General features: G+C 39.0%; 1 protein-coding gene across 10 annotated transcripts in view; it reads left to right on the top strand.

Annotated features, from left to right (window-relative positions):
- The window catches only part of CCSER1 (coiled-coil serine rich protein 1), a 735,828-nt gene that overhangs the window by 602,175 nt on the left and 118,916 nt on the right, over positions 1-14,737 (top strand). For 2 of the 10 annotated variants that reach the window (XM_083833067.1, XM_083833059.1), the window contains exon 10: positions 1,427-1,472. The exons of the other annotated variants lie outside the window; for them this stretch is intronic. In XM_083833067.1, coding sequence (XP_083689193.1) covers positions 1,427-1,472 — 46 coding nt within the window. The remainder of the gene's footprint in view (positions 1-1,426; positions 1,473-14,737) is intronic. 10 annotated transcript variants of the gene reach the window in all.

Genomic DNA, 14,737 nt, shown 5'->3' with positions numbered 1-14,737 from the left:
TGCATTGCAAGCAGTTGTCTCAGTAGCACAGCCACAGCAGCTTAAATAATGAATAATTCTTGTGATTCTGGTTTTCATTAAATAACATGGTATGAGGAACACAGAGAAACAGATGGTTTCTTTGTGGGGCTTGCTAGATACACATATGTATGCTTCACTCAGGTAAAGGAAAACACAATTTTACAAGACCTAAAAAATAAAGTGACCTTAAGAAACAAATGCCTAGCACTATCCAAATGCCTGGTAAATCACTTCTCAGCCTGGAATTCAGAAGGATGGTGGAAGTGAAATTATTTCAAAGGAAGTCACGCTCCACTCCAGTTTCATAAGGTGTATGCGTTTGATTTATTTTTAATTTTGATTTTAATTTTTTAGGCAATAAGTGCAACCTAAATATTACTGTTACTATTCACCCTCAACTACTCAGTCCGAATCAGTGTCCATTTACACTAGGAGATGAGCATAGCCTTGGACACAAACTCAAAGCAAAGCCTTGACTCATGATCTAGATTCAGAATGAGACAACATTGTTTATCTTAATGCTGCTCTACAGTTGTTATTCACTAGTTTCTTTTTCCCTAGTCCTTTTTACAGTCTCTTTCTCTACATTTTTTTTCTGGGCTTTTTTTATGGGGTTTTGGTGGGTAGGGGATCACAGGGGATAGAGGCTTACCTACACATCTCAACCAGTATGACTTGCTTGGCCTTCGATTTGTATTTTCTTTATGTGCACAGTTGGTATTTCAGAGCTATGTGGCAATTACTGGCATGATACAGAAAAGATAAATCTCTGTACTGAAAGAGCATATTGCAAATATTGATCAGGGATTTAATAAACCTGCTTCCTATCAACTGTCATCAAATGTGCCTAGTGAGTACTTGTTACATAATTATGGAGAGAATATGAGGAGGAAGTGACAGGAACCAAACTGCACTGCACTCTCTCTCCTACCTGTTTGAAACATATTTTACATTCAAACAGTGACAGTATCAGCTAAGACATTGGTGTAATAGAGTCTTCTTATTTTTGTAAAATAATCCATTTTAATATATACTCCATATATTTTCCTCTCCATCAAAATTAATTACTGACAAGTGTGAGCATGCCTGTCTTATGCTGATACTTTTTTCTTATCTTCTCTCTCTTTCTCCCTCTCTCTTTTTTCTCTTTTTCTCTCATATTGGCACACTGTGTCCACTGATGGGTGGATTACTAAAGAGCGTTCTCCACTATAATGTATGTTTATCTGAAAATAGGAACTGCAGTTCTTTAGTAATAACAAGCTCCTCTATCGAAACAATCTCTATTTTGTTTCGGTGCCTTCATTTTCTTTGTATGTCATGATTTTTCGCTGTTAAACTGACTGAGAAAAAAAAAAAAAAAAAGGAAAGAAAGAAAAAGCCAAAAAATGTGTTTTATTTACAGGGCACAGCATTTGGAAGTGCTCCTGTACCTTCTCGCAGGCAATTATGTGAGTCTCTTAAATTCTGCAATTCTGCTCTGTGTTGTAAAGATGACTGTGTTCATGTGCTGTAGCATGGCATGCTGATATAGAGTTAATGCCCTAAGGTCAATATTCAACCATTGGTGTTGTATATTGCCTGTAATGTGTTTGTAGCTAACAGCTTATACCGACCACCCCCTTTTAATTTTTTTCTCTTTGTTTTGTCCAACACGTCATTAATTGTGACTGTGAAGTGCACTATAGAGTTGCAAGAAAGGAAGAAAATAACATAATGGCTCAAAGTCTGGAGGGGAATATAAATAATATCCCCAGATTATGTCTTTGTAGAGTAGCATTGTTAAAACCAAAGGATATCTCTTTTCATTCTTCAAATTGATCTCTCAACTGTGTAAACAAATACAAAAGAAATCTGGATCTCAAAAAAATAAGAAATGGAAAATCAAACAACATGGTGTAAGTCAGGTGTTAGTAAGACCAACTTTGTTTCTTATAAGACTTTTCCTCTAATTAATATGAAGAACAAGTCAGTCCCCAAAGCTGGGGACTTTTTTAGAGGGATTTCCTTCAATATTTCCTTAAATCCATTGAAAGTATTGACAATAAATAATAGTTCTTTGAAAAAAATAAAAATAAAAAATCCCCTAGTTCCCCCCAAAAAAGCAACACAAGAAATCACAGATGTAATGTCTGTATCATTTTTCTTAAAAGGAAAATTTACATTCTAACTTAAGATGATCTCTCTGCTGGTTTGATAGTGTCTGTGTATGTTGAACATGTAGATGCTCACAATACCATCAGACTTTGAGATGAGGACTTTCCTTGAATTCCTTGAGTCTATTTCTGTCTCTCTCCTCCTAGCTTGAGTTAAATGTCCATCCTAAAGACATTGATGTCTTCCATGTGCATATAATAAGCTACAGCCATGCACTGCATTATTATAATTATTATGCACTGTATCACACCACTGAATGTCAAATAGATTTATCATAATATAACATTACAGGCTTATTCATAAAATACAGTGCAGTTTGAATGATGCTTCATTGTTGGCAGTCTTGAAATGCGTTGCTTGCATAAATTCACCAATGCTGCTCTTGTGTATTCATAGAAAAACATACAATATTTGTCTGTAAGTGTGGGTCTTGCAAAGGTAATGGAAAATATGATCTGTGTATCACTGTCCATTCTTTTGTGCAAATATCTAAGATGTTCCTATTCTACAGGATGTATCTAAGGGGAGAAAAAAAATAAATATCAAGTTGAAATACTGTTCATTAAATATAATTGTGCTCCTATTATGGTTACTTATGGTTACTTTCCACTTATGGTGGAAAAAATAAATATTGTCATTGAATGTAAATTTTTATCCTTCAGAAAAGCAATGCTCTAGTTATTGTTTGTATCCAACATTTATGACACTTACGTGTCTGCCAAAAAGAAAATTTGAACTGCTGTCTGGCTTACTTTCATTTAGGCTAATTCACTATTGCTTTTCATGATTAACAAAATTGGTGAAGACTTTGGAAACACACCTACATGGTAACATGCTTCAACATGCTTAGCTATAAACGCTAATGTGTGCGTTGTATCACAGTTGACAGCTTACTTCATTGCATGTTATCCCTGTTTGAGCTTGAATGTCATAATGAAGTATCTGAGACTTGAACATAAGGGAAGATGTGGGAAGGGCAGAAAGTATTTTATCTCGCAAAGTCAGGGTAAGGTTTGCATAGGAATAAAGATGTAGAACTACAAAGTAAATGAAGAGTAATGGATAATCTTTGGGTTAAATATATGGTTAGATAGGTAAGAAAGAGTGATTAAAGTCTTATGAAATAAGATCAATATATGAAATAAGGGTAAAACTAACATCGCCAAAATGGTGAGATGAAAGATGTAGATTTAGAACTGCTTATATAGAATGTGATAGTAACTTGACTGGGAAGCAATTAGAAGCAAAAGAAGCACATAAGTGAGAGAATCCATAACATCAGAGAAGAATAAATGTTATTTCAGATAGCTATTTTTTGCTTTTATGTTTAGTAGAAGGCAATAATGATGCAGAACTTTGAATATATTGTGGCGAAACTCATCTTCAAGCCATTGGTGGCAATTTTTTCTGGTCTTTGCAAAGCATTGAACATTGCTCCTTTCTACTTAGAAAAATGGGAAATGAGAATGTCTGAGAATCCAGAGCAGAAATGCTACCGAAAAAATAGTGTGTTATCATGCAGAAATTTAAAAGTAGGCTATGTTTTGTTTTGTTGTTGTTGTTGTTTTGTTTATTTCAACTGATGTTATGAATGATCTTTCAATTATTCCTCTGCAATAGAATAGACAAGATTAATATGATCCAAGATGTTTTAGACTGCCAGAGACTTGTAACTGCATCATCTCTCATGTAGATGACACACCACTCAGTGGTGATGTTGCAAGTCAGTGGGAAGTCATGCACTTCTGGGTATCAGAAGATGTCAAAGACATCAAGTATCATTTGCAGTAGTGCTGTGTTATGACATTTCCTCTTGTAGCCTGCAATCCAGAGAAGCTGCTGGCGAAATGTGGCAAAGTAATGAGTGGTCGAAAATAAGATGCTGTTTAAATAGTATTTTCAAAAAACATGCTTTTTCTGATGGGATATTTCAACATTCTGGCACTCAGAGAGTAAAAAGATAACTAAAAAAAATCCAATGTGGGAGTTAAGACTCCTTACAAAAGATAAAACCTTGCCATTTCAAATACTGTGGATTGTGAGACACCAACATAAGTGGGAATAACGGAATAATAAGGAATAAATACAATCTAAACTGTCTCAGAAGGTCTGTATGTAGTAACAAAATAAGATGGAAAGACAGAGGATAAAGTGTATGGGGAGTCCAAAATGAATATAGATGTCATCAGAAGACCCTAGTGATAACTATACGACTCAGTATTGTTCATTTGAGAACCACTGACATGAAAGCAAAATACAGATTTACAAAATACAATTACAACTAAATAAAATGCTGTATCAAAACAAAATGAAGTTCCATATTTTGGGGCAAAAGACTGATATAATTGCTCTACAAGAGAAAAGGTTTCATAGTGTGTCCTGTCACTACATGGCTGTGGTGGTTTGAAATTGATGGCTAACTAACCTCCACCACACTGCTCTCTCAATCACCCTCCTCAAAGGAACAGGGGGGAGAACATATATTAAAAAGGAAAATAGTTCAAGGGTTGAGATAAAGAGACAAAAGGTTTAGATAAGTTTGGCATAAGGACAGGAGATCATGCACAGGCAAAACAGACTCAGTGTAGGGAGATTAATATAATTTATTGCCTATTACAAACAACAGACTAGTGCTGAGAGAAACTAAAAGAAAACTAAAAAAATCCACTTCCTTCCCCGGTTTGGAACAGGGAATGGGGAATGGGGGTTGAGATCAGTCCATAACGTTCATCATCTGCTGCTTCTTCATCTTCACATTCCATATTGTTCCAATATGGTTCCATACCATGGGATCCATCCCTCAGGAATGGACTGCTCCGGTATGGGTCCTCCATGGGTGGCAGCTCCATTAGGCCTACTGCTCCTGAGTGGGTTCCTCTCCACAAGATGCAGCTCTGGCCTGGAGTCTGCTGCCATGAGGGCTTTACATGGGCTGTGGCCTCCTCCAGGCCACGTCCACCTGCTCCGCCATGGGGTCTTCCACAGGCTGCAGCAAAGAGATCTGCTCTGATGTAGTATACCATGGGCTGCAGGGGCACAGCCTGCTCCACCATGGGCCTCTCCACAGGCCACAGGCGAACTTCTGCTCCAGTACCTGGAGCACCTCCTGCCCTCCTTCTGCACTGACCTTGGTGTCTAATAGGCTCTTTCGCTCTCAGTTCCTCACTTCATTCTCCCAGTGCACAGAAGCTTTTTCCTTTCTTCAATGTGCTGTCACAGAGGCAACAATGGCAGCACATTTTAAGAAAATGTATTATAATTTACATGTAATTTGGGGAATGACAAATGTTTGCCAGCATTTGATTAGCACTACTTGGAAGAAGAAATCAGTGAGAAGGAATATCCAGTCATAGAGACAGCCTTGCTGTAATAGATGTTGCTGAAAGACAGTAGAATCTCAACAAAAATCAATACTGTTATGTGGTACCTGGCAATCAACTTTACAGACAGAACAAATTGGATCAGACACTTGAAATAGCCATATTACATCCAAAGAATTTCATACCATCTAATGATAAAAAAGTGCCAAAACGTAACACAGTTAAACTAACCTTTAGGCAGGGGATTTCATACAAAGCAGAGTATCCTGTTAGAAAGCACTAACATAAAAACTAAAGTAAGAAAAATACTTTGCTACTTTATAAATAGCATTTTAATGTTCTAATCTCACAACTAAAGTTGAGTTACTTGGAGCAAACATAAATACTTCAGTGTTTTAAATTCACCCGTGGTGCATTTTTAAAGCATAAATTACAGCAGAAAATATGTAGAATAGAAAATACAAGAGTTAAATTCTCAGAACAGATCGTCCAAGTTATAAAACAATCTCAGTGATATACATGCCTACTGTCAAGATGTTTCAAAGACATTGATGATTTCTTTGGTCAGCCAGATGGAGAAAATGAGGAAGATAGATATGATACTGAGAACTTAACTGTTTTCTTGTATCATAGTGCATTGTGGAGGAAGAAACCTTTTTCGTGGGAGTGGTTTTCTAATACAGAGAACAACTTAAGTTGGTAATGATAAATGTAGAAGTTTCAGATTAAAAGATTTAAAACATCTTCTTGCAGAAACTTAACTGAGCTTAGAAATGAGCAAGTTAATCTACTAGTGAAAATAGATTCTCTTAGAAAAAGTACTGGCAGTCAGTTCTTGTACAGTGCATCAAAGTATGTGGATTCGAGAGGTGTAAGTAATAGGTCAAAGTAATGCCTAAAAAAGAGATAATTTCTGATTTTCTAACATGTTTGTTTTATTACAAGATATGTCTAAATGTTTACAGGGTATGCAGAAACGTGCACTTAAAACAAATTTTGTTAGGAAAAATGCAAAAATCTTTAATTGCCATGAAATATGTAGGTTCTTAATCCTATAGAAGTTTAGGTTTATGCCAGGGTGACGTCCACAGTTTCACTTACTGTATATCCGGAGTTATCTGAATAACTGTAAAAGATTTTCAATCATTCAACCCATTCTCTAAAAATAATCAAGAGTAATAAAAATCAATTATGTAAATAGGAATATTCCTTAGCATCTGTTGTTTTATATTTTTAGATCATAATTCATCATTGCAATATTTCTAAAAATGGTTTCACCTAGCAGTCACCTGGTAAATTTAATTTAAAAATTCATTAGAAAGTTATCCATTTAACAGAATAGGCTTTTGATCAGATTTTTTAACTCAGTAATACATTCTTAGGTATTTAGGCCTATTCTATTGTAATCAGAAGTTATACTCCTGTTAACTTTACTGGATGTAAGATCACACTCCATTTTTCAAAATGAGAAAATATATATTCTGACAATAGTTTTATTAATATATTATTATTTTTAAGTCTTTCATTTGTGGGAGAGAATTCTAGTTCTTTTAATGGCAGCTTCTGCTTTCAGTTCTGTTTCCATGGAAACAAACATTAGCACAGTGCAAGTTTTTAAAAAGTGATTATTTTAAAACATTAGGGACTTGAGAATTCATTTAGGCAAATTTGGAACCCACTCAAAAAAAAAAAAAAAGAACATGGAGCTTGGAAATAAAAAGTTTTTATATTATAGATCAGCATGTGTTTTTTAATTGTCTTTGTTTCTTAATTGCATGATTAAAAAGAAGGAAGGATTTCTCCTAAAAAAAAAAAAAAAAAGAATTTTTATTGCATTTAGATTGTACTAGTGCAGAACTCCCAAAGATGGGCATTACACAGTGGCATGTGTTTTTGTACCTAGGAGAACTGAGGAATTTAGAAAAACTGAGTTTTCAATTAGACTGGTATTTATAGTGATGAATTTAACATCTTGAAGAAGTTTAGTTTGCATACTGTACCTGAATGTGGAAAAAGAAATAAATATGCTGCTGCAATCTTAGCTACCTTATCCCTGAGCACAGAAAAAAAATAAAAATAAAAAAAAAAATCACAGAATGGCTGAGGTTGGAAGGAACCTCTGTAGATCGTCTAGTCCAGCTCCCCTGCCAAGCAGGGTCATCTAAAGCATGTTGCATAGGATCACATCTAGGCAGGTTTAGAGTATCTCCAGAGAAGGAGACTCCACAGCCTCTCTGAGCAACCTGTTCCAGTGCTCTCTCACCCTTACAGTAAAGAAATGTTTCCTCATATTCAGAAGGAGCTTCCCGTGTTTCAGTTTGTGCCCATTGCCTCTTGTCTTTTTGCTGGGCACCACTGAAAAGAGTCCAGCCCCATCCTCTTGACACCCTCTCTTCAGATATTTGTACACACTGATCAGATCCCCTCTCAGTCTTCTCTTTTCCAAGCTAAACAGGCCCAGCTCTCTCAGCCTCTCATATGAGAGATGCTCTAGTCCCCTAATCATCTTTATAGCCCTCCTCTGACTCACTCCAGGAGCTCCATTTCCCTCTTGTACTGGGGAGCCAGAACTGGACACAGTACTTCAGGTGAGGCCTCACCAGTGCTGAGTAGAGGGGCAGGATCAGATCCCTCAGCCTGCTGGCAACACTCTTCCTAATGCACCCCGGGATCCCATCGGCCTTCTTGACCACAAGGGCACATTGCTGACTCGTGGCTAACCTGCTGTCCACCATGACCCCCAGGTCCTTCTCCACAGGGCTGCTTTCCAGCGGGTCAGCCCACAACCTGTATAGGTGCATGGGGTTATTCCACCCTTGGTGCAGGACCCTGCATTTGCCTTTGCTGAACTTCGTGAGGTTCCTCACTACCTAATGCTACAGCCTGTCGAGGTCCCTCTGAATGGCAGTACAGCCCTTTTGGGTGTCAGCCACTCCTCCCAATTTTGCATCATCTGCAAACTTGCTGATTTACAATCTTTCATCATGGACATATGAAATCGCTGAAGTGATCGGCTCTGGGGCAGACGCGTTCTGCAGCAGAGCAGGGGGATCTCAGCATGTGAGGGGTTTTTCCTGCACCGAGGCCGCTCAAGGCAGCTGAGGGGGCCACCAGGGCCCGGCAGCCCTCGCGAAAGGGGCCGGCGAGGCACGGCCGGAGCCAGCAGCGGTGTCCGTTCCCTGCCTCCAGTACAAAGGCAGCCCCTAAAGAGCGCGAGTCACACGGAGCACGGTGCCTCAGTCAGGGCAAGGTGAGGCAGTGTGCCCAGGCAGGGCTGAGCGTCCCTTCCCCCTCAGGGAAATAGCTCATCTACCGGCTGACTACCTGTAGCTAAAGCAGCCATGGTCTGCACTAGGCAGAAAGCTCTTTCCAGAAACTCTGTGGCGACCCAGACTGACTGCCTGCTCAAAAATACGGCAGTTCAGGTCTCTGAATGCAGGGAGTGTCTTAGCCTGTTGCTGACACCTGGGGGTGGCAGAGACAGTGTGTGTGTGATGTGTGAGCAGGTCAGCCTGGTGGCAAAGCTCGAGGAGGAGGTGGAGAGGTTAAGGGCTACCAGGGAGTGCGAGCGGGAGATAGACTGGTGGAGCAACTCTCTGCAAGGCCTGAAGGAAAGGCACCAGGGTGAGACATCCCAAATAGTGGTGGACCCCCTGCCCTGTCACACAGAGGGAGGGGACCTAGGAAATGAGGAGGAATGGAAACAGGTCCCTGGCTGGCATCACAGGAACCCCCCCTCCCTACCAGCCTCACCTTCCCAGGTGCCCTTACACAATAGTTTTGAGGCTTTGGAGCTTGAAAGTCTGGTGGGTGAGGATGAGGTCGAAAGTCCCCCCAGGAGGTTGCCTAGGGTGAGGAAATCAACTCCACGCCTCAAGACTACCTCCACCAAGAAAGAAAGAAGGGTAATCATTGTAGGCGACTCCCTTCTTAGGGGAACAGAGGGCCCTATATGTCAGCCTGCCCCTACCTGTAGGGAAGTCTGCTGCCTCCCTGGGGCCCAGGTCAGGGACATTGCCTGAAACCTTCCCAGCCTGGCTCGCCCCTCTGATTACTATCCTCTTTTGACAGTCCAGGCTGGCAGCGATGAAATTGCTGAGAGAAGCCTGAACGGACTTCAGGGGACTGGGTTGGTTAGTAGATGGAGCTGAAGTACAGGTGTTTTCCTCTATCCCTTCAGTGGTAAGGAGGGGTACAGAGAAGACCCAGAAAGCCCACTTGATAAATGCACGGCTCAGAGGCTGGTGCCAACACAGACATTTTGTGTTTTTGTTTTGTTTTGTTTTGTTTTTGTTTTGTTTTTGTTTTTGACCACAGGGCACTTTACTCGGCCCCTAGCCTGATAGCTGCAGACGAGTCCCACCTGTCTCTAAGGGGAAACTGGATCCTAGCCTAGGGGCTGGCAGGGCTGATTGAGAGGGCTTTAAACTAGGTAAGAAGGGGGATAGGGATGAAATGAGGCTCGTTAGAGATGAGCCGGGGGGAACAATGTCAGGGCCGGGGGAGAAGGCAATGGCCCAACTGAAGTGCATCTACACTAATGCATGCAGCATGGGTAACAAACAGGAGGAGCTGGAAGCCATCGTGCGACAGGCAAGGTATGAATTGGTTGCTGTCACTGAAACGTGTTGGGACCACTCCCATGACTGGAGTGCTACAATGAAAGGCTATAGGCTCTTCAGAAGGGAGAGGCAGCACAGAAGGGGCAGTGGTGTGGCTCTCTATATTAGAGAGTGTTTTGATGTAGTAGAACTCAAGGCTGGGAGTGATAAGGTTGAGTCCGTACAGGTTAGAATCAGCAGGAAGGCCAACAAGGCAGGCATCCTGGTGGGGGTTTGTTATAGACCGCCAAACCAGGATGAGGAGACGGATGAGGTATTCTACAAGCAGCTGGCAGAAGTCACGCAATTGCCAGCACTTGTTCTCGTGGGGGACTTCAACTTCCCTTGGGAGGCAGTCCTGAAGGGCAGAGGAGTCCAGGAAGTCTGGGCACTCTTCAAGTAGGAAATCTTAAAGGCTCAGGAACAGACCATCCCCATGTGCCCAAAGATGAGCCAGCATGGAAGAAGACCAGCCTGGCTGAACAGAGAGCTGTGGCTAGAGCTCAGGAAGAAAAAGAGCGTTTATGACCTTTGGAAAAGAGGGCAGGCCACTCAGGAGGACTGTAAGGATGTTGCGAAGCTGTGCAGGGACAAAATCCGAAAGGCCAAAACTCATCTGGAGCTCAATCTGGCTACTGCTGTTAAAGATAACAAAAAATGTTTTTTGGTTTTTTTTTTTTCTGTTAAAGATAACAAAAAAAATGAAAAGGGGGACTAAGGAGAATCTCTATCCTTTACTGAATGTGGGGGGAACCTTAGTGACAAGAGATCAGGAAAAAGCTGAGGAGCTTAATGCCTTCTTTGCTGCAGTCTTTATCAGCAAGACTAGCTGTTCTCTGGGTACCCAGCCCCCTGAGCTGGTGGAAGGGGACGGGGAGCAGGATGTGGCCCTCATAATCCATGAGGAAATGGTTGGCAACCTGCTACAGCACTTGGATGTACGCAAGTCGATGGGGCCGGATTGGATCCACCCAAGGGTACTGGGGGTGGGGGATGGGCTAAAGTTGCGCCAGGGGAGGTTTAGGTTGGATATTAGGAAGAACTTCATTACTGAAAGGGTTGTTAGGCATTGGAATGGGCTGCCCAGGGAAGTGGTTCAGTCACCATCCCTGGAGGTCTTTAAAAGACGTTTAGATGTAGAGCTTAGTGATATGGTTTACTGGAGGACTTGTTAGTGTTAGGTCATAGGTTGGACTAGGTGATCTTGGAGGTCTCTTCCAACCTAAATGATTCTGTGATTCTGTGAAATAAATAGTTTATCAGGTTGAGATTCACCAAATTCGCGTATAATCAGTTTATCCTTTCCTGCTTTACATTCTTGGACTTGATCAAGGGAAGTAGAGTACAGAAGCCATAAGCTAAGAAATTGCTTGTGCTGTACTTGCAGTGCAAAATTTTAAAAAGAAAGTGTGCTTCTCTGAGCTTCTTGAACTACCTCAAATAATTTGAACTACTTCAAACAGCTGTAATTGTATAGTTTTGGATATTCTGTCAAGTTTCTACAAAACATCTGTAAAATATAATTTATTATTATCAAAGTGTTTTAAAATAATTTCTGTATGAAATCAAGATGGCCTCTAGAGGAACCTTCCAGCTTCTGGAGTTTCTGGTGCTCTGATTCTGTAATTGGGGGGGGGGGGGGGGGGGGGTACTGGTGGGGACCAAAAGAAGGGAAAATCTCAGTCCTCTGAAACTGTATTTTTCTTTAGAGTTTAATTTGTGCTTGCAAATTCATGTGCAGTAAATCTTCTGCTGAAGAAACTTCATTTGCCACTACTGTCTTTTTTTGTTTGTTTGTTTTTTTAAGAAGTTAGAGATTGGTTTCAAGTTTTGCAAAAGAGATTGACTTTTCTTAAGATTGATGCATATTTTAACCTAAAAATAAGGTTAATGTGATAAATAATTCTTGAATTAAAGTAATATTTCATTTTAGGCTCAACAAAATATTTCTGATTGATCTTAGTTTTTTTCATTCAGGGTTCAAACTGAAGTGTCCATTATTTACCTAACTCTATTTTGAGTACTGAAATTGAATCTCTGATAGCTCTCCATCAGAAGTTAACCCAGTAATTCATTTATTCTGAATAAATCACCTGTCAAAGTAATCCTATTTACTATTAGTGAATTATCTAAAAGATGACAGTGATACTTCTAAAATTATTTTTGGAACTGTAATGAATTGTCAGTATACGTGTGTATTAGTTTATGCTTTGTCTGCAGAGTAATCTCCCTCATCCAGTACTTCTTCTTCTGAGCACTGTAATATTTCTTCTGTTCCTGGACTCTTTCCCAGGAAAAACCTTCTCTTTCTCCAAGTGACCACCTACTCTGCTATAATTATAGCAATACATATTTTCAAATTGCCCATTGTTAAATATTCCGGGGGGGGGTGGGGCAGGGGGTGGGGGGCTGGAATCCTACTGACAGCTTAGTTGTTTAGTTATTGTAAATACCCTGGTGACTGAATTGTTGTTAAGTGCTTATATATGGAAAGTGTCAGAAAAAGGAAGCAAAATGACTTGCAGAAAATTGATGCCTTAACTCATTAATGAATACAATAGGGTAATAGATTATATTGCAGTTCAAGATAATCTTGAACTTAATCTTCCAATGAAAGAAACTGCTACAGAAAAGGTTGAATTATGTTGAGCATGAACAATGGACATCATCTGTTGAAAGCATGTAAAACCTACAGCTAATATGTTCTTTGTCAGGACCTTTGAGTGTCAGAGATTTCATGACTTCAGATACTATTCCTCTTGTGGATGTTGGAACGAGTTTAAGCAAAGCGGTCTCAGGCAAAATTTAAACTAAATCAAACATTCAGCCATGCTCTCCAGTTTTATAATATGTGTAATCCTGTCATTTAACAATATAAGGAATGGCAACCTCATTTTATGATGAGGACTTACGGCCTATGCATGTGCATCGTAGTCACCTTAGGTGACATTCGGTGTTTCCAATCATGGAGGCTGTATTTGGTTTTAAATTCATCATTGTAATGGATATTGCTTTTATTTCAAGCACAGTTAAATCAAAAACTACTGCTTTTTTGTTTTGGTTGGTAGTTCTATCTTCGGGAGATTAATGTAATTTGGGACTGCTGAAGATGGTTATTTAAATTACTGAATCGCTTAATAGCCACGTCAATAGTAATAAGTTTTCAAGCCATTCCCATTAGAGTATGTAAAACAGTGGGGAAATTCTATGAAACTGCATTTATTGGCATTCTAGTGATTGTTGAATATATTACTAGAGATATCATGAACATATTTTTCTTTGGCATTAGCTACAGATGTGGATAGGCTGATTTATGTACGATGCCATTTGACGTGTTTTCTTCTGATATGGGTATTAAACTATTAACAGTTTTCTGTACTGTGTTTAAATCCATGGGATAGACAAAAAAATGCTACTTAAAATTAACTCCCGCTGCAGAAGGCATGATTGTTCCCAGATATCCCTGCTAAGATTATGTGCAATTGCATTAAGCATCGCAATCACTTCTGCATTTTAACAGCATAGGAAAAAGCATACTGATAGGCACTTTGTTTCAGATGATGGAAAAGAGTTAAAGGTTGAAATGAAAACCACATATGTGACACATAGGCTTGCACCTTTTGCCTTTATCCCTCATATAACACAATATGTATATTTATAGAGAGAAGCTAGACAAATGATTCATTCTGTCATTCCTTCTAATTTTCCATTTATGTTGTTCATTTAGTCATTGTCCTATGAAATCTATGGATTTTATATGCTTCACAGAACACTATTTAGAATTACTTTTTTTTTTTTTTAATGTGACAAAGACATTGCTAATGCATGAATTATTCATGGATATTCATGGATATTTATCAAGTTCACCCATGCGAATTACAAATACAAACAATGCAATATAATTTATTAAAAAAAACACATTTGATATTATGCAATTTTAAATAGCGATGTATATAATACTTTACATGAGTGTATCAGGTCAGTTTATTCAAGTTCATTCCTCTTTCAGTTATTTTCTAATTAGCTTTCCCTCCTTTTCATTCACTCTTTCCTAACATCTGGAAAATATGTACTGCTTTACTCTTCTATAAATGTCAATTCGTTGTTGTAATTTGGTCATACTACTGACACTCAAACACACAGAAAGAGAATGAGAGGTTTTTATGTACTTAGTTAGTCAACTATTGTTGGGAGATAAATATGTGCTGAATGTTTTCTGCACATTTCAAGTGTTTGTTATAAGAAAATACAATAAAAGCAGCACTCGCTACAAAATCTTGTTCAGCTTTTCTATAAAAAAGGTCATTTTTACATCCTTTCTCTCCAAAAAGCTAATAATTGCCTTAGTTTTGTTGATAAAATAGTACATTATATAAAGTTTACTACTTTCAGAATTTTATTTTAAGAATGACTGGTTTTTGTTTGTTTGTTTGTTACATTTGCCTGCATATCTCATCGCCTGGATTTTAAGAGTTTATACTTCCAAAGAAAATAAAAATAAAAATTAATGCCATAAAAATAAACTCTATCATATATAATAAATATATGCTAGGATTTTATTACTCGTTTTAGAATTACAGGTCTTGGCAATGAAAATCTTATCCTCTGTGCTAACAAGCTAGGTGAAGAAACTGAATA

Source organism: Anser anser (assembly GCF_964211835.1).
Source record: "Anser anser genome assembly, chromosome: 4".
NCBI classification, from domain to species: Eukaryota; Metazoa; Chordata; class Aves; order Anseriformes; family Anatidae; genus Anser; species Anser anser.
This window is presented reverse-complemented; position numbering and strand designations above follow the sequence as displayed.